Source organism: Meles meles, chromosome 11 (assembly GCF_922984935.1).
Source record: "Meles meles chromosome 11, mMelMel3.1 paternal haplotype, whole genome shotgun sequence".
NCBI lineage: Eukaryota > Metazoa > Chordata > Mammalia > Carnivora > Mustelidae > Meles > Meles meles.
The window spans coordinates 62,892,807-62,920,000 of NC_060076.1; the positions used below are offsets into that span (position 1 = coordinate 62,892,807).

At 38.6% G+C, this 27,194-nt stretch overlaps 1 protein-coding gene across 8 annotated transcripts in view; it reads right to left on the minus strand.

The window, feature by feature from the left end:
• KDM4C (lysine demethylase 4C) overlaps positions 1-27,194 on the minus strand; it is a 510,176-nt gene that overhangs the window by 353,712 nt on the left and 129,270 nt on the right. For all 8 annotated transcript variants that reach the window (XM_046023271.1, XM_046023269.1, XM_046023272.1 and 5 more), the window contains 2 exons: positions 13,194-13,297; positions 9,083-9,220 (listed from right to left, as the gene is read on the minus strand). In XM_046023271.1, coding sequence (XP_045879227.1) covers positions 9,083-9,220; positions 13,194-13,297 — 242 coding nt within the window. The remainder of the gene's footprint in view (positions 1-9,082; positions 9,221-13,193; positions 13,298-27,194) is intronic.

A 27,194-nucleotide genomic window follows, 5' to 3' on the forward strand; every position in this document is an offset into this window, starting at 1 on the left:
CGCGCATGTCCCACACCCTCCCTTGGGAGAGGTGCTCATAGGCGCTAGCCTGGAGCTCTGGCATCCGGAAAAACCAGACATTCCCAGCCCAGGACAGCGGGAAAATCTCAGTGTGCGATCTCTGCTCGGAACCTCTCTGGCGGTCTGGAGCTGCCTAGACAGCCACTGCTGCCCTGGTTTTGGGTACAATGAGGAGCTCCTGCATCCCCAGGGACAGTGACTCAGAACTGACTCTGCCAGTAGCTCTTGCAGAACATTCTGAGGCTTCTCTCTGAGAGGGAGGTCTGGGTGCAGTTTGCTCTCCTCAAAACTCCAAAAACCATCAAAAGCTGTCAAGGCGAGAGAAAACAGATGAAAGAACATAAAAACCCCCGGAGAACAAAAGCCTGAAAAAAACAAGTTTCCTCAGAGCCCACCCCCTTGAGGAGAGCCGGAGGACCTAACTCAGGGAACATCATTGTCTGAAAACCCACGTGGCAGGCCCCTCCCCCAGAAAACCAACCAGGAAGGAAGAAAAAAAAAAAAAAAAAAAAACACTACAAGAGAACAACCACCAATACTTCATAAATACAACTTTTATTTTTAACTCTTTACCAATATTCTGACTCTTTTTTTATACATACAGATAATTTTTTAACCTATTTACCATCACACTGAGATGTCCAGTACATCAAATTCTTTAATAACCTTCTAACCTGAACTTTTTGATACATACACCTGTGTTTTTCTTTTGCTTTTCTATTTTTTTAATTCTTTTTTAATTTTAACTTAGTTTAGTCTAGTTTATTCTTTTTTAATTTTTATTTTCTACTATACATATAGAGTTAAACTTCAAGGTAATCCCCTTTCCCCAATCAATGCTACCCCTATAGGCAAACCAGTCTCTAATCCCCCTGTAACGTAGGAAAGTTGAGTCTCTTAACAAAAACATCAAGATACATTCAGGAAGAATCAAAATAACCTTTCTCACCCACACTGAGAATTTCTAACCACTCTCCCAATTTTTCCCTCTGTCATTGTTTCTGTGAATTTGTGTTTGTCCTGATAATATACAAATCTTATACTTGGGGTTCTTTTTTGTTCAGAAAAGACCCCCAAAAAAGGTTCTTCCCTTTTTTTTTGCTTATATATATATATATATTTTTCTCTTCTCATATACTTTTATCAGTCTTTTTGTTTGTCTGTTTTTGTTTGTATACTTCACAAATCTTACCTTGGGGCCCATTTGGGCTGAGCCTTCTCTTTTATCTTCCCTTTTTTTCCTATCTCTCTCTCTCTCTCTCTCTCTTTTTTTTCCTTTTTTCTTTTCCCTTTTTTTTCTTTCTTCTTCTCTATTTCTTTTTCTTTTCTTTTTTCTCTCACTTGGGTGGGGAACCCTGATGGCACAGAAGCGTTCCAGGGTGCACCTTCACTGCACCACAATCGGTAAGTCCAGCTGCATCTGTTCAGTCATCTCTTTCCAAAATGACTAGGAGGAGGAATACCCAACAGAAGAAAAATACAGAGGATGGACCTTCTGCAACAGAGCTAATGGCTATCGACATAGACAATATGTCAGAAAAGGAATTCAGACTAACAATTATCCAGGCAATAGCTAGGTTGGAGAAAGCCATGGAGGACCAAACAGAATTGATTAGGGCAGAACTGAGAGCCACCAGGGATGATGTTCACAATGTTAGGGCAGAACTGAAAGCCACCAGGGATGATGTTCAAAATGCTCTCAATGAGTTCCAATTTAATCTAAATTCTCTAAAAGCTAGGGTAACTGAGACAGAAGATAGAATTAGTGATCTGGAGGACAAACAGATAGAGAGAAAGGATCAGGAGGAAGCCTGGAACAAACAGCTCAGAAGCCACGAAAACAGAATCAGGGAAATAAACGATGCCATGAAACGTTCCAACGTCAGAATTATTGGAATCCCTGAAGGGGAGGAAAAAGAAAGAAGCCTAGAAGATATAGTGGAAGAAGTTGTCTATGAAAATTTTCCCAATCTCACAAATGGAAACGTTCATGTACTAGAGGCAGAGAGATTTCCCCCCAAGATTTTAGATTCTCGAAAGTCCTCGTGACACCTTATAGTTAAAATGAGGAATTATATTTCAAGACAGACCCTCTTGAAAGGAGCTAGGACAAAGAAGCTCCTTACATACAGAGGAAAGCCCATTAGAATAACATCAGACCTGTCCACAGAGACCTGGCAAGCCAGGAAGGGCTGGCAAAATATATTCAGAGTACTAAATGAGAAGAACATGCAGGCAAGAATACCCTATCCAGCAAACTGACATTCAAAATGGATGGAGAGATAAAGAGTTTCCAAGACCAGCAAGGCTTAAAAGACTATGCAACCTATGGTCTCACTTATTTGTGGAGCATAACAAATAACATGGAGGACATGGGGAGATGGAGAGGAGAGGGAGTTGAGGGAAACTGGAAGGGGAGATGAACCATGAGAGACTATGGACTCTGAAAAACAACCAGAGGGTTATGAAGGGGCGGCGGGAGGGGGTGGGGTGGGGTGGGAGGTTGAGAAACCAGGTGGTGGGTAATAGGGAGGGCACGTACTGCATGGAGCACTGGGTGTGATGCCAAAACAATGAACACTGTTATGCTGTAAATAAACAAATAAAAATAAATTAATTAATAAAAAAAAAAAAAAGACTATGCAACCACCAAGCCGACACTGCAGGAAATATTAAGGGGGTCCTATAAAAGAGAAAAAATCCTAAGAATATCATTGAACAGAAATATAGAAACAATCTACAGACAGAAAGACTTCAAAGGTAACACGATGTCAATAAAAACCTCTCTCTCAATAATCACTCTCAATGTGAATGGCCTAAATGTACCCATAAAACGACACAGGATTGCAGATTGGATAAAACGACAGGACCCATCCATATGTTGTCTACAAGAGACCCATTTTGAACCTAAGGATACACCCAGACTAAAAGTGAAGGGATGGAGAAGCATCTTTCATACCAATGGGCCTCAAAAGAAGGCCGGGGTAGCGATTCTCATATCAGATAAATTAGATTTTAAACTAAAGACTCCAGTCAGAGATACAGAAGGACATTACATAATTCTTAAAGGGACTCTCCTCCAAGTTGATCTAACAATTGTGAATATCTATGCCCCCAATATGGGAGCACCCAATTACATAAGAAAACTATTAATCAAGATAAAGAGTCATATTGATATGAATACAATAATAGTAGGAGATCTTAATACGCCTCTCTCAGAAATAGACAGATCATCGAAGCAGAAAATTAATAAAGAAATAAGAGCATTGAATGAAACATTGGACCAGATGGACCTCATAGACATATACAGAACATTCCACCCTAAAACAACAGAATTCTCATTCTTCTCAAATGCACATGGAACTTTCTCCAGAATAGACCACATACTGGGTCACAAAGCAGGACTCAACCGATACCAAAAGACTGACATTATTCCCTGCATATTCTCCGATCACAATGCTTTGAAACTGGAACTCAATCACAAGGAAAAGTTGAGAAGGAACTCAAACACCTGGAAGCTAAAGACCACCTTGCTTAAGAATGCTTGGATCAACCAGGAGATCAAAGATGAACTTAAACAATTCATGGAAACCAATGAGAATGAAGACATTCTCCAAAACCTATGGGATACATATCCCAAAACCTATGGGATACAGCAAAGGCGGTTCTAAGGGGGAAATACATAGCCATCCAAGCCTCCCTCAAAAAAACTGAAAAATCCAGAATACACCAGCTGTCTCTACACCTTAAAGAACTGGAGAATCAACAACAAATCAAACCAACTCCACATGCAAGAAGGGAAATAATCAAGAGTAGAGCAGAGATCAATGAGGTAAAAATGAGAGATACAGTAAAACGTATCAATGAAACTAGAAGCTGGTTTTTTGAAAGAATCAATAAGATCGATAAACCATTGGCCACACTAATCCAAAAGAAAAGAGAGAAAGCCCAAGTTAATAAAATTATGAATGAAAAGGGAGAGATCACAACGAACACCAAGGAAATAGAAACAATCATCAGAAATTATTACCAACAGTTATATGCTAATAAGCTAAGCAACCTAGATGAAATGGATGCATTCCTGGAAAACTACAAACTCCCAAAATTGAACCAGGAAGAAATTGACAACCTGAATAGACCGATATCTAGTAACGAGATTGAAGCAGTGATCAAAAACCTCCCAAAAAACAAGAGCCCAGGACCTGATGGATTCCCTGGGGAATTCAAAGAAGAAATAACACCAATTCTCCTGAAGCTGTTCCAAAAAATTGAAGCAGAAGGAAAACTTCCAGACTCTTTTTATGAAGCCAGCATTACCCTGATCCCCAAACCAGGCAAAGACCCTACCAAAAAGGAGAATTTCAGACCAATATCACTGATGAATATGGATGCAAAGATTCTCAACAAGATCCTAGCAAACAGGATCCAGCAGCACATTCAAAAGATTATCCACCATGACCAGGTGGGATTCATCCCTGGGTTGCAAGGTTGGTTCAACATTCGCAAATCAATCAATGTGATAGAACAAATCAATAGGAGAAGAGAGAAGAAACACATGGTCCTCTCAATTGATGCAGAAAAAGCATTTGACAAAATCCAGCATCGATTCCTGATGAAAACGCTTCAAAGTATAGGGATCGAGGGAACATTCCTGAACTTCATAAAATCTATCTATGAAAGACCCACAGCAAATATCATCCTCAATGGGAAAAAGCTTGCAGCCTTCCCACTGAGATCAGGAACACGACAAGGATACCCACTCTCACCACTCTTGTTCAACATAGTATTAGAAGTTCTAGCAACAGACGGGAATCTATCAGAATCCTAGAGGAGAACATAGGCAGTAACCTCTTCGATATCAGCCACAGCAACTTCTTTCAAGATATGTTTCCAAAGGCCAAGGAAACAAAAGCGAAAATGAACTTTTGGGACTTCATCAAGATCAAAAGCTTCTGCACAGCAAAGGAAACAGTCAGCAAAACAAAAAGGCAACCCACGGAATGGGAGAAGATATTTGCAAATGACAGTACAGACAAAAGGTTGATATCCAGGATCTATAAAGAACTTTCAAACTCAACACACACAAAACAGATAATCATATCAAAAAATGGGCAGAAGATATGAACAGACACTTCTCCAACGAAGACATACAAATGGCTACCAGACACATGAAAAAATGTTCATCATCACTAGCCATCAGGGAGATTCAAATTAAAACAACATTGAGATACCAGTTAGAATGGCCAAAATTAGCAAGACAGGAAACAACGTGTGTTGGAGAGGATGTGGAGAAAGGGGAACCCTCTTACACTCTTGGTGGGAATGCAAGTTAGTGCAGCCACTTTGGAGAACAGTGTGGAGATTCCTGAAGAAATTAAGAATAGAGCTTCCCTATGACCCCGCAATTGCACTGCTGGGTATTTACCCCAAAGATACAGATGTAGTGAAAAGAAGGGCCATCTGTACCCCAATGTTTATTGCAGCAATGGCTACGGTCGCCAAACTGTGGAAAGAACCAAGATGCCCTTCAACGGATGAATGGATAAGGAAGATGTGGTCCATATACACAATGGAGTATTATGCCTCCATCAGAAAGGATGAATACCCAACTTTTGTAGCAACATGGACGGGACTGGAAGAGATTATGCTGAGCGAAATAAGTCAAGCAGAGAGAGTCAAGTATCATATGGTCTCACTTATTTGTGGAGCATAACAAGTAACATGGAGGACATGGGGAGATGGAGAGGAGAGGGAGTTGAGGGAAACTGGAAGGGGAGATGAACCATGAGAGACTATGGACTCTGAAAAACAACCAGAGGGTTTTGAAGGGGCGGGGGGGTGGGAGGTTGAGGAACCAGGTGGTGGGTAGTAGGGAGGGCAGGTACTGCATGGAGCACTGGGTGTGATGCCAAAGCAATGAACACTGTTATGCTGTAAATAAACAAATAAAAATAAAATAAAATAAAAAGAATTAACTTAGGTATCCTCAAAGCTAAAAGTTTGTTTGTTTTTTTTTAAGATTTATTTGTTTGTCAGAGAGAGAGAGAGAGAGAGAGAGTGCACAAGCAGGGGGCAGCAGCAAGCAGAGGGAGAAGCAGACTCCCCGCTGTGCAAGGAGCCTAATGTGGGACTGTGGGACTCCATCCCAGAACCCTAGGATCATAAGGCAGATGCTTAACCAACTGAGCCACCCAGGCATCCCAAAGCTAAAAGTCTTATAGGTGCAGTTCATAACTAATCCATTACATTTGTTCCCAGCAAAACACAAAAATTAATTGTCCAATTCACAAATTTTCCCAAGATTAAAAACTACACACACACGTATGCACACATGCACACAATACAGTATTCATATTTCTGTATAAAGAAACAGACTTGGAGATCAATAAAAATGTGTCAAAGAAATTACAAAGACACCAAAATATGCACAAAAATGCCATTATAGCACCCTACAATATAAAAGAACTTATTTAATGAGACTAGTCAAGAAAATATTAAAATTGAGGTATATGATTTAAGAAAGCATAAGTATGTTTTAGTGAAACATTCAAAACTGTATCCATTATAAATTTAGTTTCCAGTTCCTGTACAAAATAACTGAAATTAGTTCCATCTACTCACAGAAGACTCTTAATATATCACCATGTCAATTATTGACTAGAACTCTCTGTGGTAGAGAGTATACTGCCCTAACCTTCCCATCCCCAACAACAAAGATATCCATGTCCCAATCCCTGCAATTTGTGAATATGTCATCTTATATGACAAAAAGGATTTTGTGGATTGCTTGCTCTGAAATGTAGGAGACCACATGGAAAGACCTGAGAGATGCCTCTAGGAGCAAAGACCTAGACGACAGGCAGCAAAAAAATGGGAACTCAGTCCTACAACCTCAAGAAACTGAATTCAGCCAACAACCTGACTCAGCAAGGAAATGGATTCTTCAACAGCATCTTCAGTAAAAAAAGTAAAAAAGTAGCCCTCCAAACATTTTGATTTTTGCTTGGTGAGACTAATATCAAACTTATAACCTATAGAACCATGGTAAGTGGGTATTGTTTTAAACCAGTACTTTTATGGTAGTTTGCTCCAATCACAATAGAAAACAAATACATTCTCAGAGGAGCACATCACCAAAAGTAAGGGAAAGGTAGAGGCAACATCTAAAAACATCTCAAACACATGCAATTAAAACAATTTTTAACCAACTAGCTAAAACTGCATCATAGTCATTGAACAATTGTGCACCTAGCAAAATACTAGAACCAAGACAGTCAAATTCTTTAAGTAAATTTAAGTAAATTGAATGATAGAAATCAACACAGCATGAGTGGATATCCACATAGCTAAGATTTTTTTCCCCTCATAATTAATCTATGGGGTGGAGAGGTATTTCTAATTTATAGAGGAAGAAACTGACAAAATAAATAAATGACTGTCCTAATGATATATGGTTAGCTAGAAGAAAAGTGGGACCTTAGACCCCTGCCTCCTACACTATGGTGTTCTACTTCTTAGTCCCACAGTCCTAGGCTCTGTCAGCTGTGATTTCAGAAAGGACCACTACCCAACCTCCCTCCCTTGGTCATACCTCAGTCCCATTCCACAAGCACAAAGAAATGTGGAAACCCACCCAGAACATTTTAGCTTTGGGGAGAAGCTATTCTCCCCAGGGTACCAATACCATGAACTAGATCTGAAGCCCATAGTAAACAAGCACCAATTTTTCTAGTAACTGAACAGCTGTGAGAGCTGACTTATTATGTCAATGATTAAAGATGCAAACCATAAAATAACACACCTTGTTACAACTACGGGTCTATGCTTCCATTTCAATGCAGATATAAGCATTACCTTTCTGTGAAAGCACTGTAAGTAACTGGCCAAGACACATACTCTGAGTTTTCTATTTTTTTATTAGGTTTATTATAATATGAAGGATGTGTAATGGGAAGAAGTAGTTCAGTTCTGTTCCTTTCTAAATTACCCCTCATAAACAGAAATTACTCAGAACAGAAAAAGTCTTCTAATAGCAGGAGGTTTCCTTTTTTCACAAGTTCACATAAATGCTTCCTAGGCTGTCAAAGGGCTATAGTTTCATTTTAATATACTATGTAATTCTCTAAATACACATCTAAATTAAACCTAGTGTTCTCTTCCCTGAATATATTTCTATCCAAGTTCACCCAGTGGTTCTATATGCAAGTTTTATGAATGCAGAATGAATAATACTTATACTGTGGCCGAGAGACAGCCATATTAAGTTGTATGTGTCACTTTCCACTAAATCTATGTCAATTTTACATACTCTGTAAAATACACAGTTTCATTTAGAAGCTGCCCTCTGCCAGCCTGTACTTCTGCCTTCAAAGCTACAGGAAAGAAAGCAACCTAATGGAAGCTACCATCTCTTTGAAGATGTCTTCTATTTAACACCACAGGGGGAGATTAATTAAATTAAATAGAAGTTATGGCCTGTGAATGAAAATACACAGTGTGTGAACTAAATTAAATATAACTGACCAAGAGATGCAAAATTTTATACCAAATTTAACATAAGATATATTTCTTGTTAAAGTATGTTCTACATTACTTTCAAGAAATTCATGTTTGTACTAAAGGCAATTTTAATCAATTCTTCTTACCATCCTCCCTCAACCTCTTACTACAGTTTTAACAGAAACTTTCCTCTGTAAGTAGTTGTTTTCTAAGCCATGGACTAAACTCAATTTGGACAGAGCCAAGTCTACCTAACGTGGAACCACAGGGAGCCACTAAAAAATCTCACAAAAATAAAATTGGTGGCTTTAAGAAAGAAAACAAACATCAGCTGCATAAAAATTACCTCTGCTCCACATTAATCTCAAAACAGAAAACTATAGCTACAAATGGTAATATAGCCCATATAAAATAAATATACCTGGTCTGAAATAAATTATCATGATAAGAAGTACACAACATCAATGAAGGAAAAAAACTGTTGCATGTGATCTTGGGGTTTCCTGCTACAATAAAAAGAATACACATTTAATTCATGCTTTATTTTTGATGCATAACTTACCAATTTAGCAACTTTCCCATAGTCAATCCATCTGACTGTAGCAAAATTTGTAGATTCTGCACAGTTAAAACCATGATTAAAACCAGCATGGTAGCCATATGGAAAGGTGATCATAAATTCTCCAGCCTCCTGAGTGATCTGTAGGGTAGAAAACATATAATATTTTCTAATTATAAGACTTTCTAAGTTGCAAATACAATTAAAATATATTTTCAATAAAGAAAAGAAAAAAATGCCATGATATCAGAGCTATCTAATATAAAAGAAGTAGCCCCAGATCTTTACCCAATCCATTAACAGTTTTTCAGGAAACATTAAAGACTTTTCTAAACAGGGTATGACCCTGTTTACAGCAATGTTGTTCAATCATTCAATCCATAATCAAAGATATTATATTTATATGAAGATGTCTTTAAGTTATCCAAGTAAATTTGTTTTAGCCCTCAACCTGCATATTTTAATACTTTAAAAATTCATATTATTGTAGTTCTGTAACAGGACCTACTTTGACTTTTTTTTTTTTTGAAGTTACAGCTATAGAAACTCTATAAGGCACCCTCAACAGGGTTTACTATGAATTCTGTTGCTAAAGAGTTGGTGGTATTCATCAAATTATTTTTTCATAATACTCAGAAAACATACAATTAACAATATTCCATTTAATAGTAAAATCTCTATCAAAGAACTCAAATATGTATGTGTGAGTGCATCTTTAAATATAATTAAAGAAACTTGGGTAAACCAGTCAGAGCTTAAAAACAAACATGAGAAATACATTTATTCCATCCCTATTTTTTAGGTTAAAGAAATTTGGCTTTTTATAACCACCAAAACACACAAATCACACCATGAGCTATAGAAAAATAGTAAAATAAAATTTTTCTGCTCTTTTTTAAAAATTTACCTATGCTATGATGGATTATCAAATGTATTACCTATGGTTCATTTTGTCACCATGGTTCAATTCAGTCCTAAAATGCTGAGAAATGAATCTGGGAGTACTTATGTGTATGTAGACATACAGGAGACATATTGTATAAATACAGATGCATACAAGGCAATTCAGTTGCCATTTTAGGCATACAAAAATGTTGTATGTAGAAGTATTTTCTTTTACAACAAATCTGAAATTTATCTCATCGCCCTCTGGCCTGTGACAGCCCAGAAGGTGTTCTACTACAATGAGCAGCACTCTGCTGCCACCTGGCAAGCAAAGAACTCCTCAGTGTTCAACATGGTTCCAGTTCCACCATTCTGAGCCACATGACAACACAGCCTGGTTCTCTCCTTCCCTGGTCTAACTGAATTTCATTAATTATAATTGGGCTTGGAAACAAGGCACTTCCCTGTACTATGTGATAAAACAAAACTCAAGCTGGTCAACTATTTCTAACCCTACACATATGGGTGAAGAGGGTAGGACTGCTGCCACTGGGATAAGGTAACTACCTTCACTGCTCCATTGAATCCCACCCACAATCCTTTTCTACTCTACCTAGAAAACTCTGTTCTTGCCAAGTTGAAAAAGAGTACCTGCTCCCTTTGAAAGGGACTCTAAATTTTATGCTTCTATATATTTTCCGGAAACAGTGAGTCTCAGCCAAAATATTTTTTGGCTTATTTTACTGCCTCTGTGTAATATGTACATAAGAAAGCATGGTGACAGAAAAGAACAAGTCCCTTTTATTAAAAAACTAAACGATCATCACAATTCCATATCATACATGAAGTTGGAAAGGAAAGTACACATAATCTAAAAGCAGACATTATCAGTTTATTAAACATATATATACATGTATATGTATGTATATCTATAATTGCAAATACATTGAAAGAAAAAGGAAAATAATGTTACTTTGACTGTGAAATGATTGCCTAAAAAGAGGGTCAAAATGAGGAGAAAAAGGGCTATGCAAAGCCATTTTATAGATCATCTCTTTTCATCCTCATAACAGTCTTATTAAGTGGGTACTATTATTATCATTGTTCTCCAGCTAAAGTAACTGAAGCTCAGAAAAATTATGTAATTTCCCCAAGTGACAGAAACAGGAATGAACTTGGGAAGTCTAATTCAGAAGCCTACACTACTCTGTCCCATGTTACATTATCATCATCAGAGAATAAGTTCCTTGAGGAGTACAGAGTCATCACACATTCTTCGTCAACATGGAAGGGGAAATGGCAGTATTTCACATAAAAAACTGCAAATGTCAATCAGATGGTGAGGCACCGGTATCTTCAGAAGCCACGAAATGTCCCAACCTCAAGAGATCAAAGGAGAATCTGTGCATCTGGTGCTTTACCAAGTAGTACCACAGCCCAGAAAGGGGTGCAGGGCACCTGCCTCCTTCTCCCCAGAGCTTGGAAAGGAGCTACAAGCTCCAAAGGCCTCCAATCCTGGGGAAATGAACCAATCCCACACTCTGCTATTTCACATGACCCTCTCTTCAAAGACTACCTCGATCAGTATCTATCACCAGCCCTAAAATCATTAAGGATTTTCTGTTCCTGGGAGACTAATCCATTCATTCTCCTCTCTCTTCTAAAATTCCAACTTAAATAGAAGTGTCTAATTAAATTAATGCCAACCACCTAAAAGAAAGACTCACTGATGATGTGTCTGAGACTGAAAAGCCCAGTGCCTACAGGTATCTGTAAGTAAGACAGAGCCTCACAGTGGCAGTGGCCCATCTGGGGGACACAGCCCCTGCCTTCTGTACCCGTGACAGTGCTGTAGTCCATCACCAGCTTCTCTCCACACACAGGCACATCCCCCACAGTATACATCTCAAAGGCCTGCTTTTTGTCGAGGCTAAGACTATGCGAGTAAAACAGTAGTCTCATGCATGAACACAGCATAGACAGTTTGTGAGTGAGCAGCAACTACCTCAAGTTGGAGAATGACTCCTCATCCTTACAAGAATTCTACATTGAACAAAGCTGGGGGTAGGGGGATGTGCTTTCAGGGCTGGAGATTAAGAAGAGGTAAAGATTTAGTCACAAGTGAAAAACTTCTGAAGTGAAAAGCAACAAATATTATGGGAACAAAAGTCAAATTAAAAATGAAGAAAAAAAGATGAAGAAGAGAGTATAGCTATTTATTATTATGTCCACAAGTAGCTAATTACTAAATCCTCCTCTAACTGAGATGAGCTTTTATTTATCTGGTCAAAAGCTTTTTGTCACTTTAGCTTCTGCACATAAACGTTCTCATGTTCAAAAAAAAGTTCTCATGCTCATAATAATTCTGACCCAGTAACTACCATGGGCACAAAGAAAGAGGAACCTAGTATGTACTGAGTCTTACAGAACTTAATCTTCAGAAATTTTCCAAAGAAGCAACTTCTGATTATTAAATCATCGGGCAATTTTATTCATAATGAACTCTCAATTGTCTTATGTCTGAATATGTTTAGAAGCAACATACTGGTATCATAATCATAGATTCTAACCAACCAAACTAACGATAATTGTTCTGAGTTCTTTTTTCTTAAGATTTATATTTACGTAAGAGAAAGAGAGAGCATGCCTGTGCACGCAAGCGAGGGGAGGGGAAGAGGGACAAGCAGACTCCCTCCTGAGTGCCTAGCCCACGGAGGGGCTCCATCCCAGGTCTCTGAGATCACGACCTAAGCCATAGTCAGATGCTTAACTAACTGAGCCACCCAGATGCCATAGTCAGATGCTTAACTAACTGAGCCACCCAGATGCCATAGTCAGATGCTTAACTAACTGAGCCACCCAGATGCCTCTGTTCTGAGTTCTTTTTAAAAAATAGATCACACATACATAAACTATGTTGTTCATATAAAACACTTTAATGTAGAAGTGCTACATCTTATTTTGTTGAATGTCCTGCATTTTACTTTTAGTATTATTATAAGTGAACTATAACCAGCATGAAATTATAGTAAATATACCCTAAAATAAAAGTAATTTCAAATTAGTACTCAGATAAATAATTGTTATGTTATAAAACATGAACCTGAATTTTTCTCCCCACATCCAAAAACCCTATTTGAAGTCAAGGATATATTAGTTTGTGTTAAATCTGTCTTAAATATAAATACTATGCACACAAAATGAATGTTAAAAAATAATACTAATTTACCTTGTCAAAGGGAATACCATATTTCTTCAATACTGACGGAGATATCAGTGTCATCTTGTGGCGAAGAAATGCATCACACCCTTGAGAACTGCTTGGGAAAAAACCTAAATGGAAACAATGAATGTAAGTAGTAATGTGCCAATTATGATAAAATTTCAGATAGTTTTTTTTAAAGCTTATGTTCTAGTATTCTCACATAAAGACAGTTCTATGCAAACACATACCAATTCCATCAAAAAAAAAAAAAAAAAACCCTGGTACTAAATATTAGAGTCAGAATTCTTAAAAGCTAAAGGATATATCTTTATATCACTAAAGGCTGACCTTCCTTACAAAAAGAGCTACCAAGAATTGTTTTCATAAGATATAAAATTAATAAGCCTTACAAATTTCAACTTACAAATTTTAATTCAACCTACCTAGTATCTGATAAATGGAGAAAATTATAAAAATGGTTAGGAAAGGTTAATACACATTTTAATACAGAAATTTCTCATTTTAAAAAAGACTCCTAGAGGTGATCATTCTAAATGCCTGGCAAGAGAAGAAACAGCAGTTCCCCACCTTTCTGTGTTTCTTTCTGATCAATTTAATACAGTTAACTGCTACTGTAGATGATGCTGCTATTAAACACAGGAGTGCATATATCCCTCGAATTAGTATTTTTGTGTTCTTTGGGTAAATTTCACTCATACATGGAATTTAAGAAACAAAACAAGCTAGCAAATAGGAAAAATGACAAAGAGAGGAAAACCAAGAAACAGACTCTTAAATATAGAAAGTAAACTAATGGTTACCAAAAGGGAGGTGGGTGAGGGGAATAGGTGAAATGCGTGATGGGGATTAAGAAGTGCATTTGTTGTGAAGAGCACAGGTGGAAGTACTCAATTATATTGTACACCTGAAACTAATATTACACTGCATGTTAACTAACTGGAATTTAAATTAAAAGGTTAGCTGCTACCAATTTCCTGAACCAATTCCCAGACAGCTCCGGTCAAATGCTCAGAAACCTGTCCCACCAGTCTGTGGGAGCAGTGTTTTGAGCAGTCCTTTAAATGAGGAAGCTTAAGATGCAGCAACCCTTTTGCTCAATAGTATATCAAGGACCAAAACATAGTCGTTTTTCTCCACCACTGACTTCATCCCTGCAGTTTTTGTCTGAGGCAGACTCATTAATTCAGCCACACAAGCTACAGTAAAATGAACATGTATGACGCCCTGCTCTTCGCCTTACTTACTCAGAGAGAAACACTACCAATGCAAAGCAAGTGGGAAAGCAAGAAGGGAAAGTGGGAAAGCAAGAAGGGAAAGAGACAGGGAAAAGACAGAGAAGAATCCTAGAGAGAGAACCTAGAAGGAAAACAGAACTCACCAGGAAAACAAGGTGATGCACATGAATAAAGTGGGAAGATGCACAGAAGCTGTTTAACTCCTTCACTGCCAAAATGAAGACAAAGCCACTAGAAATGTTACATATCTAACTCTATATCTCACTATATGCAAATAGCTCAAGCATGTGACCAATTTGACAAAAGGATTACCAGTATTCATTAACTACCTACGAACAATTTTAACCTCATAGAAGTGTTTCACAAGAATATTTTTAAAGTAAATCAAAACCACAATGAGATACCATTCTAACACCAGTTAGAATGGCTAAAATTAACAGGGAACAACAAATGCTGCCAAGGATGTGGAGAAAGGGAAACCTCTTACATTGTTGGCAGGAATGCAAGCTGGTACAGCCACTCTAGAAAACAGTACAGAGGTTCCTCAAGAAGTTAAGAGTAGAGCTACCTTACAACCCAGCAATTGCACTACTGGGTATTTATCTAAAGGATACAAACAAGGTAATTCCAAGGGGCACCTGAACCTCAATGTTCATAGCAGTAATGTCCACAACAGCCGAAATGTGGAAGGAGCCAAGATGCCATTCAATAGTTGAAGAGGTAAAGCAGATGTGGTTCATATATACAATAAAATATTATTCAACCATCACAAAGGATGAATACCTGCCATTTATATCCATCACATGGATGGAACTGGAGTGTATAAAGCTAAGTGAAATAAGTCAATCAGAGAGAGAGTTATCATATGATTTCACTCATATGTGGAATATAAGGAACAGCGCAGAGGATCCTAGGAGAAGGGAGGGAAAACTGAATGGGAAGAAATCAGAGAGGACGATAAACCATGAGTGACTCTTGAGTCCGGGGAAACAAACTGAGGGTTGTGGAAAGGGAGATAGGTGGGGGGATGGAGTAATTGGGTGATTGGCATTAAGGAGGGCATGTGATATGATGAGCACTGGGTGTTATATGCAATTAATGAATCACTGAACACTAACTACATCAAAAACTAATGATGTACTATAAGTTGGCTAATTGAATTTAAATTTAAAAAAAAAAGAGGGGCGCCTCGGTGGCTCAGTAGGTTAAGCCTCTGCCTTCAGCTCTGGTCATGATCTCAGGGTCCTGTGATCGAGCCCCACGTTGGGCTCCCTGCTCAGCAGGGAGCCTGCTTCCCCCTCTCTCTCTGCCTGCCTCTTGTCTACTTGTGATCTCTCTGTCAAATAAATAAATAAAATATTAAACAAATAAATGAAAAAGAAAAAATATAAATAAATAGGACTTATTGATGCCACCAAGGAGTATGTGATCATCAGAAGGAAACGGATCAACTAGCCAGAAAAGAGCCATTAGGGTATAAGGAACCACCTGCAAAAGGCAGGATGTTCTGCTTAAGCATCTGCATCTGAATTTTTTAAACATCTGGAAATTTTAAAAGTATATGGCAAAGAAAACAACAGAAATACTATCATTCCAGGTGCTCAGTCGGTTAAGCATCTGACTCTTGACTTCACTCAGGTCATGATCTCAGGGTTGTGAGAGTGGGCTCCACGCTGGACATAGAGCCTGCTTAAGATTCTCTCTCTCCCTCTCCCACTGCTCCTCTCGCCTCTCACCTGGCCTCCACAGTCAAGCACACTCTCTGTCTCTCTAAAAAAGAAAAAAAAAAAAAAAGAAGAAAAAGCAATACTACCATTCCCTACAATACCAATAGGAATAAAAGGAATCATTCTGTCCTATATGGTCACTTGAGGCAGCCCTCTGTATATGGTTAATATATATTATATATAAATAGAAAATAAAACATTATACCAAATAAACAACCCTATGAAAAAAATGCAGATTTCAGTGAATGGAGAGAAAATACCACACTAATGTAATGGCCATATCTACACAATAAGACATGCTGAATCTTACACCACAGACAGTAAAGCACAGCAGGGTGGTCCCCAAACACAAAACCCATGGAAACATTTTTAATATTACAATTCAAATGGACTTATCAAACTTCTGAAATCTGTACTTCTGTGCATCCTAAATGAATTGACTTTTAAATTAAAATCAATGAAGAAAAAGGAGTCTATTCAATTTTCTTTTGATACAGATTTGTAATCAGGACCTGAACAATATGGTGACTGGTCATAAGTTAATTTAAATTGGAAAACCACTGAAGTAAGGTAATTTGCAGCGTATTAAAAACTTTGGTTTAGAATTTGTTTTTACAACAGGCTATCAGAATTATATTTTACACTACTGGAAAACACCTCATAATCTGCACAAATTATGCTCAAGCATGTGCCTCAAAATGAATTTACCTCAAAATATCTACAGGAATACATGGTTCATATTCACCTCACTCCACAGTCTATGAAAAGTATTTTATCAACATATAAACAACCAAGTATAGCCAGAATACTATTAGACACAAAATGATAGTATTTTTAAAAACTCAGAATTACAGTGGCTAAAGAAATGTTGGTGTATTTAATAATAAGTAAAATAAAAAAACAACTTTGGAGTCACTTGCATAAAAAAACAACAGTAACATGGATAGAAAAAATAATATTTAAGTAAAAATTCAACTTAAGACAATTCTTAATGCCCCTGGAAGTTATATTTTAATGTTACTACTATAACAGTCCATAAAATTTTCCAGTTTACCAGTCACACAGCACAACTGTCTGCTCTTCCACAATCCTGGAAATCAAAAGTTCCAATAAAGAAAAAATTTTAGGGGCGCCTGGGTGGCTCAGTGGGTTAAAGCCTCTGCCTTCGGCTCAGGTCATGGTCCCAGGGTCCTGGGATCGAGCCCCGCATCGGGCTCTCTGCTCAGTGGGGAGCCTGCTTCCTCCTCTCTCTCTCTGGCTGCCTCTCTGCCTCCTTGTAATCTCTCTCTGTCAAATAAATAAATAAAATCTTTAAAAAAAAAAAAAGAAAAAATTTTAGGGGCACCTGGGTGGCTCAGTGGGTTAAAGCCTCTGCCTTCGGCTTGGGTCATGATCCCAGGGTCCTGGGATCAAACCCCACATCAGGCTCTCTGCTCAGCAGGGAGCCTGCTTCCCCCTCTCTCTCAACCTGCCTCTCTGCCTACTTGTGATCTCTGTCAAATAAGTAAATAAAATCTTTTTAAAAAATTAAAATAAAGAGAAAGTTTTACATTGAACCTTCAATCATCTAGTTGTGGAAATAGCAGCTAGCATCCCACTGCCACACCTCACACCCCATGGTCTCTAACTAATATGCTATATGTAGAACACACAGAATAAACCTGACTCATAATTCTGTAGAATCTACTCTTGTCACATTAGGTCACTTGTTTTATTCTTACATAAAAACAAACACATTAAGGGAACAAGATACAAAATCTGCATGAGTGCTGTATGGAGATGAGGTTTCAGTCTCTTTTTGAAAGATTTTATTTATTTGAGAGAGAGCATGCAAGCACAGGTGAGGGGGGTGATACGGAGGGGAGGGAGAAGCAGACTCCTCACAGAGCAGGACGCCCCAAGTGGAGCTTGATACCAGCACCCCAAGATCATGACCTGAGCCAAAGGGAGATGTTTAACCAACTGAGCCACTAAGGCACCCAAAGTATCTTCTTCTTTTTTTTTTTTTTTAAGATTTTATTTATTTATTTGACAGAGAGAGATCACAAGTTGGCAGAGAGAGTGAGAGGGAAGCAGGCTCCCTGCCGAGCAGAGAGCCCGATGCGGGACTCGATCCCAGGACCCTGAGATCATGACCTGAGCCGAAGGCAGCGGCTTAAACCACTGAGCCACCCAGGCGCCCAAGTATCTTCTTCTATAGGGATATTTTGGTAGGAACATTTGAATCAGACTACAAGGTGCAAACTATGCTATGGGATTCTGTATAAATCTTACTCAATACCCTCTTACTGGTGCTTAACACACATGCTTATTTGAACACCAACCTTCCTCTCTCCTTTAACACTCTTGACAACACACTTGACAACACCCACTTCTTCACTGGCATTAAATAGCAGAGCTAAGTTTTAGACCAAAGAGCTAATTGTTGGAAATATTTTTTATTATCTCTCTATGACTTTTCTTTTCTTGTTTTACTGATTTTTTATTGTATTATGTTAGGCACCATACAATACATCATTAGTTTTTGATATAGTGTTCCAAGATTCATTGCATTCCATGCAACACATGCCCTCCTTAATACCCATCACCAGGCTCACCCACCCTCCCCTCTAAAACCCTCAGTTTGTTTCTCAGAGCCCACAGTCTCTCATGGTTCATCTCCTCCTGATTGCCCCCCCCTTCACTTTTCGTTTCCTTCTCCTACTGTCCTCCATGTTATTCCTTATGTTCCACAACGAAGTAAAACCATATGATAATTGACATTCTCTGCTTATTTCACTCAGCATAATCTCCTCCAGCCCCATCCGTGTAGACGCAACAGTTGGGTATTCATCCTTTCTGATGCCTGAGTAATACTGCATTGCATATACAGGCCACATCTTCTTTATCAATTCGTCCGTTGAACAGCATCTTGGCGCTTTCCACAATCTGGCTACTGTGGACATTGTTGCTATGAACACTAGAATACATACGGCCCATCTTTTCACTACATCTGTATCTTTAGGGTAAATACCCAGTAGTGCAATTGTAGGGTCATAGGGTAGATAAACTTCTAATTTTTTTAAGATTTTATTTGACAGAGAAAGAGAGAGAGATCACAAGTAAGCACAGACACAGGCACAAAGAGAGGGAGAAGCAGGCTCCCTGCTGAGCAGAAAGCCCGAGGCAGGGCTCGATCCCAGGACCCTGGAACCACGACCTGAGCCCAAGGCAGAGGTTAACCCACTGAGCAAACCAGGTACCCTATTTTTAATTTTTTGAGGAATCTCCACACTGTTTTCCAAAGTGGCTACACCAACTTCCATTCCCACCAACAGTGTAAGAGGGTTCCCCTTTCTCCACACCCTCCTCAACACATGTTGTTTACTGTCTTGTTAATTTTGGCCATTCTAACTGGTGTAAGGTGGCATCTCAATGTGGTTTTATTTGAATCTCCCTGATGGCTAATGTTGATGAAATTTTTCATGTGCCTGTTAGCCATTTGTATGTCTTCTTTGGAAAGGGTCTGTTCATGTCTTCTGCCCATTTTTTGATGTGATTATCTGTTTTGTGTGTGTTCAGTTTGAGGAGTTCATTATAGATCTTGGATATCAGCCCTTCGTCTGTAATGTCATTTGTCAATATCTTCTCCCAATCCATGGGTTACCTCTTTGTTTTGTTGACTATTTCTTTTGCTGTGCAGAAGCTTTTGATCTTGATGGAGTCCCAAAAGTTCATTTTCACTTTTGTTTCCTTTGCCTTTGAAGACATGTCTTGAAAGAAGTTGCTGTGGCCAATGTCGAAGAGGTTACTGCCTATGTTCTCCTCTAGGATTTTGATAGACTCCTGCCTCATGTTGAGGTCTTTTATCCATTTCGAGTTTATCATTGTGTATGGTGTAAGAGAATGGTCAAGTTTCATTCTTCTGTACATAGCTGTCCAACTGTCCCAGCACCATTTATTGAAGAGACTGTCCTTTCTCCACTGGATATTTTTTCCTGCTTTGTCAAAGATTATTCGACCATAGAGTTGAGAGTCTATATCTGGGCTCTCTACTCTGTTCCACTGGTCTATGCATCTGTTTTTGTGCCAGTACCATGCTATCTGGGTGATCACAGATTTGTAATGAAGCTTGAAATCAGGCAACCTGATGCCCCCAGTTTTGTTTTTCTTTTTCAACATTTCCTTGGCAATATGGGGTTATTTCTGGTTCCATACAAATTTTAGGATTGTTGTTCCAGTACTTTGAAAAATGCCAATGGTATTTTGACCCAGATGGTGCTGAAAGTATAGATTGCTCTAGGCAGCACAGATTTTTAACAATGTTTATTCTTCCGATCCATGATCATGGAATATTTTCCATCTTTTTGTGTCTTCTTCAACTTCTTTCATGAGTGTTCTGTAGTTCATCGAGTATAGATCCTTTACCTCTTATTCCTAGGTATCTTGTGGTTTTGGGAGCTGTTTTAAATGGAAACGATTCTCTAATTTCCCTCTCTACAGTTTCATTGTTAGTGTATAAGAAAGCAACCGGTTTCTGTACATTGATTTTGTATCCTACCACATTGCTGAATTGCTGTATGAGTTCTAGTAGACTATGGGTGGAGTGTTCTGGATTTTCCACATAAAGTATTATGTCATCTGTGAAGAGAGAGAGTTTGACTTCTTCTTAGCCAATGTGAACACCTTTTATTTTTGTTGTCTGATTGCTGTTGCTAGGACTTCTAGTAATATGTTGAACATATATAGCGACAGTGGGCATCCTTGTTGTGTTCCTAATCTCAATTCAAAGGCTCTCAGCTTATTGCCATTGAGAATGATATTTGCTGTGGGTTTTTCATAGATAGATTTTATGAAGTTGAAGAATGTTCCCTCTATCCCTATACTTTGAAGCATTTTAATCAGGAATGGATGCTGTATCTTGTCAAATGTTTTTTCTGCATCAATTCAAACGACCATGTGGTTCTTGTCTCTTCTCTTATTGATTTGTTCTATCATATTGACTGATTTGTGAATATTGAACCACCCTTGCATCCCAGGGATAAATCCCACCTGGTCATGGTGGATAATCTTTTTAATGTACTGTTGGATCCTATCAGCTAGGATCTTGTTGAGAATCTTGGTATCCATATTCATCAGGGATATTGGTCTGAAATTCTCCTTTTTGATGGGGTCTTTGCCTAGTTTGGGGATTAGTGTAATGCTGGCCTCATAGAAAGAGTCTGGAACCTTTCCTTCTATATCTATTGTATTATTTCTTCTCTGAATGTTTGGTAGAATTCCCCAGGGAATGCATCAGGTCCTGGGCTCTTGTTTTTTGGGAGGTTTTTGATCACTGCTTCAATCTCATTACTAGATATTGGTCTATTCAGGTTGTCAATTTCTTCCTGTTTCAGTCTTGGAAGTTAATAGGTTTCCAGGAATCCATCCATTTCATCTAGGTTGCTGAACTCATTGGCATATAGCTATTGATAATAATTTCTGATAACTGTTTCTATTTCCTTGGTGTTAGTTTGATCTCTCCCCTTTCATTCATAATTTTATTAATTTGGGTCCTTTCTCTTTTCTTTTAGATTAGTCTGGCCAGCGGTTTATTGATCTTATTCTTTCAAAGAACCAGCTTCTAGTTTCATTGATGTGTTCTACTGTATCTCTGGTTTCTAACCCATTGATCTCTGCTCTAATCTTAATTATTTTCCTTCTTGTGCACGGGGTAGGCTTTATTTGTTGTTGATTCTCCAGTTCTTTAAGGTGTAAAGAGAGTTTTTGTATTTGGGATTTTTTCAATGGTTTTGAGTGAGGCTTAGATGGCTATGTATTTCCACCTTAGGACTGCCTTTGCTGTATTCCATGGGTTTTGGACTGAAGTGTCTTCATTGTCATTGGCTTCCATGAATTGTTTAAGTTCTTCTTTGATTTCCTGGTTGATCCAAAAGGTCTTGAGCAGGATAGTCTTTTGCTTCCAAGTGTTTGAATTCCTTCCAAACATTTTCTTGTGATTAAATTTGTTTCAAAGCACTTTGGTCTGAGAATATGCAGAGAATAATCTCAATCTTTTTGTATCAGTTGAGATCTGATTTGTGACCCATTAGGTGGTCTATTCTGGAGAAAATTCCATGTGCACTTGAGAAGAATGAGTATCCCATTGTTTTATGGTGAAATGTTCTATATATATCTATGAGGTCCCAGTATCATTCAAAGCTCTTATTTCCTTGGTTTTTTTTTTTTTTTTTTTTCTGCTTAGCTCGTCTACTGCTGAGAGTGGTGTGTTAAGATCCCCTACAATTAATGTATTCTTATCAATATGTCTCTTTGTTTTTATTAACAGTTGGCTTATGTAGTTGGCTGCTCCCATGTTGGGGGCATAAATATTTACAACTGTTAGATCTTCTTGGTGGATAGGCCCTTTAAGAACGATGTAGTGTCCTTCTTTATCTCTGACTGTATCTTTAACTTAAAATCTAATTTGTCCAATATGAGTCGCTACCCCAGCTTTCTTTTGAGGCCCACTGGCATGAAAGATGTTTCTCCATCCCTTCACTTTCAGTCTGGATGTATCTTTAGGTTCAAAATGCATCTCTTGTAGACAGCATATGGATAGATCCTGTCTTTTTATTCACTCTTCATCCCTGTGCTGTTTTATGGCAGCATTTAGGCTGTTCACATTGAGACTGATTCTTGAAAGATATGTTTTTATCATCATCATGTTGCCTGTGAGGACCTTGTTTCTATAGATTGTAAGTTTTTGTTCTATATCACTCTTAGAGTCTTTCTTCTTTTATGGAACCCCCCCTCCAATATTTCTTGTAGGGCCAGGTTGGTGGTTACATACTCTTTTAGTCTTTGCCAGTCTTGGAAGCTCTTTCTGTCTCCATCCATTCTGAATGTCAGCCTTGCCATATGAAGTATTCTTGACTGCATGTTCTTCTCATTCAGTGCCATGAATATGTCTTTCCAGCCTTTTCTGGCTTGCCAGGTTTCTGTGGAAAGGTCTAATGTTATTCTGATGTTCCTCCCTCTGTACATAAGGTATCTCTTTCCCCTGACTGCCCATAAGACATTTTCTCTGATTTTACAATTCAGGAATTTCACAATCACATGCCGGTAGGTCTCTCTACCCTCGTTGATCTTGGGGGAGTGTCCTCTCTGCCTCTAGGACACAAACATTTGTTCCATTCTCCAGATTAGGGAAATTCACAGCTAGGCTTTGCTCAACTATATCTTCTAGTCTTCTATCTCCACCCTCTCAGGCATCCCAGTAATTCTGACATTGGAATGTTTCATTTATTTCTCTAATTCATGTTTCATGGCTTCTAACCTGTTTGTTTCAGGCCTCCTCCTGATCCTTCTTTTCTATCAGTTTGTCTTCGAGATCACTAATTCAATCTTCTGCCTCATTTACCTTAGCTGTTAGAGTATTTAGTTTTGATTGAATCTCACTGATAGCATTTTTAAGTTCTGCCAGATAAGCTCTCACTTCTGCCCTTAGAGATTCTATGTTGCCACTAATGGTTTTCTCCAAACTAGCCATTGTCTGCATAACTGTTACCCTGAATTCTATTTCCAACATCTTGCTTATGTCCATATCCAATAGTTCTGTGGCAGAGGTCACAGTCTCTGAATTTTCCCTCTGTTAGGTGTTCCTCCTCCTAATCATTCTGGTGAGAGGTGGTTGAGGGGATGTATAGCTGAAAATATCAACCATGACCCAGGCAAGTTGCAACCTGGAAAGTTTCAGAGCAATCAGAAGTCACCACCAAAAAGAAAGGGGAAAAAAAAAAGCCAAAAGGAGCCCCAAGGGTAAGATTTATAAAGTACAAAAACAAAAACAAACAAAAAAACCGACAAAAGGAAAAGAAAAAAAGAAAAACCCTGCCAAAATGAACCCCCAACAATAAGATTTATAAAGTACAAAAACAAAAAAAAGAGCAACAAAAGAAAAAAAAATTAAAAAACACAAAATAAAAAGGGGGGGTGATAGGAAGGTAGTTATAATCCCTCGATGTGGGGGAGGAAGGGTACTTCAGTTCTTCCTGGGTGTGTCTTATTACCTTTGTTAGAGGACTGAACTTTCCAGGGATACAGGGAAACTGAAACTGGTGTATATATAGAGAGAGGTAGTACTGAATAGGGGGAAAAGGACTACACTGACACTTATATCTATATATCTATATCTATATCTATCTATATCTATATCTATATCCATATAAAAGAAAAAGAAAAAATGTGTATATATGAAAAAAGTTCAAGTTATAAAGTTACTATGTAGTATGTTGTTTTAAACATCTAGTTGAAATGGTAAGTAGGTAAAAAAATAAAGAACAAGAATCATGAGAATGAATTTAAAAAGAGAGAGAGAAAAGTTATATCTAAGAAATATACAGGCTGTGAGGCAGTACCGGCTACTTAATATATTGTCTTCCCCTGATGTTGGGGTTTTATAGTTTTATGGAAACCCTGTTGTGGTTGTCCTCTTTTTCCTTCCACTTGTCTTCTGTGGGAGGGACCTGCCTCATTGTTTTTCCATCAGTCCTGCTTGGGTGGAGTTGCCCTGCTCGCTATCGAAGGGCTGGGTTCCGTGGAAACCGGTTTTCCAGCTTTTGTTCTCTGGAGGTTTTTGTTCTCTGGCAGCTTTTCCTGCCTTTAAGGAGGGTCAGAGCAAAGTAAACTGGCTGCACCCAGACTTCCACCTCAGAGGGAAGCCACAGTCTGCTCCTCTCTGAGTGGAACACCTCCTCTCTCAGAACACACAGACCCCCTCTCTGAAAACTCCGTTGAACAATGCCATCTCCCACAGGTGGTACACATCCCCAGCCACCATCTCAGTAGTCACCTGAAGCCCCGTTTGTCTTTGTACCCCCATGCCACCAAAACCATGAGCAATACTGTTCTGGGCAAGCCCGGTCCCAGCAGCTGCCATTCCCAAACCACTGACTCAAGCCCCCGGCAGGTCCTCTCATCCACGTCTGAGGCAGAGGCATCTGTGGTAGCCATGGCAGCTGCCAGGTCCAGGGACCATTGACTCAAGCCCATACCACATGCCCTTACCCCCACGATGGTGGAGGCTGTGGAAGTAGCTGTGGTGGCCACAGCAGTCACCAGCCCCAGGGACTGACTGTGGCCTGCACCGATGGGCAGTGGCTGCAGCTGTCCTGGGACTGTGGGCATAGGTCTGTACCTGTGGCCACCAGGTCCCAACAACTGTCCCTTAATTCCCTTTGTTCTGTTACAGTGTTGTTATCAGTTCCTTCCAGTCTTGAAGCCACCAGTCCCCAAGCTATTGCTGGTCCCCAAGCTCAGGGCACTTTAACATTATGGTATTACTTTCCAATGGGTTGCTTCTGGTGGCTGTCCCCCTTCTGTTTATCCTCCGATATCTGTGTACCACACTCCCAACTCCTTTATACCTCTCCACTGGTGATCCTCTGCCACCGTAGAGATCCAGAAGTGTAATCTTACATCTCTGGCTAATTTCATGGATGTTCAGAGTGCTCTGGTAGATATCTAGCTCAATTCAGCAGACCGGCTGAAATAGGGTCTCCTACTCCTCCACCATCTTGCCTCTCCTCCTGAAATATTTAAAACCACCCTCACTTTGTCCACATGGCCAGCAAAACAAGAGAGAATAATAGTTGTTAAGAACTTGCTGAGCCTTGCTGAGACATGGATTCCAAAGACAAATCCAACACTCATGTAGCTCTGACTAGTCATGTGATCTCTCAGCTCCTCAGTTTCCTCATCCATAGAGTTATCTTCCTCCCTGGATTGTCTTTTTCCAGCTTTACTGAGCTATAATTGGCATGTAACATTGTGTAAGTTTAAGGTATACAGAGAAAGAATCTGATTCATGTACACATTATGAAATAATTACCATAATAAGTTTAGTTAACATCCATCACCTCAAACAGTTATAATTTTTTGTGTGTATGATAAGAACTTTAAAAATCTATTCTCTTGGCAACCTTCACATATACAATACAGTTTTAACTATAGCCACCATACTATAAAGTCCATCCCTAGAGCTTAACCTTCTTAAAACTGTTAAGTTTGTACCTTTTGACCACCATTACCCATTTCCTCTCCACCTTGCCCACCACCTCTGGCAACCACTAATTTGTTCTCTGTATCTGTATGTTCAGTTTTTTTTAGATTCTACACATGAGATCATACAGTATTTGTCTTCCTGACTTATTTCACTTAGTATAATGTACTCAAGATTCATCCATGTTGTTACAAATGGTAGAATTTCCTTCTTATGGCTGAATAATATTCTATTGTCTTCATATATAACACATTTGCTTTATCCATTCAAATGTCAACAGACACTTTAGTTGTTTCTATGTCCTGCCTACTGTGAATAACACTGCAATGAACATGAGAGTGCAGATATCTCTTCCAGACAATGATTTAATTCCCCTTTGATATATATCCAGAAGAGGAACTGTCAGATCATACAGTAGTTATATATTTAATTTTCTGAAGAAACTCCATACTGTTTTCCATAGTGGCTGTCCTCACTGGATCATTATGGGAATCCAACAAGATAATGCTCAAAAAACTTAGCCATTGTTAAAAGGTGGAAGGAACCTAAATGTCTATCAACTGATAAATGGATGAACAAAATGTGATATACCCACACAATGTAATATTACTCAGCCATGAAAAAGAATGAACCACTGATACATACTATAAAGTGAAAAAGATGAGAAGTAAAAGAAGCCAGACATAAAACATCACATATTGCATGATTCCATGTATACTAAAATATCCTGGATTAGTAAATTCCTAGACAGAAAGCACACTAGCAGTTGTGAGGGATTAGGGAGAAGCAGGAAAGAAAAGGCAGGGACCAATTAATAGATACAAGGTTTCCATTTAGGGTGATGAAATTCTCTTGGAACTGGATAGAGGTGATGATTGCATAATAAGAACATACTAAATGCCACTGAATTGTACACTTCAAAATGGTTAATAGTTTATGTTATGTAAATTTTATCTCGATTTAAAAAAACAAACTGTGGTATACTTGACAGAGTAAATTTCAGTAAATAGTCACCATTCTT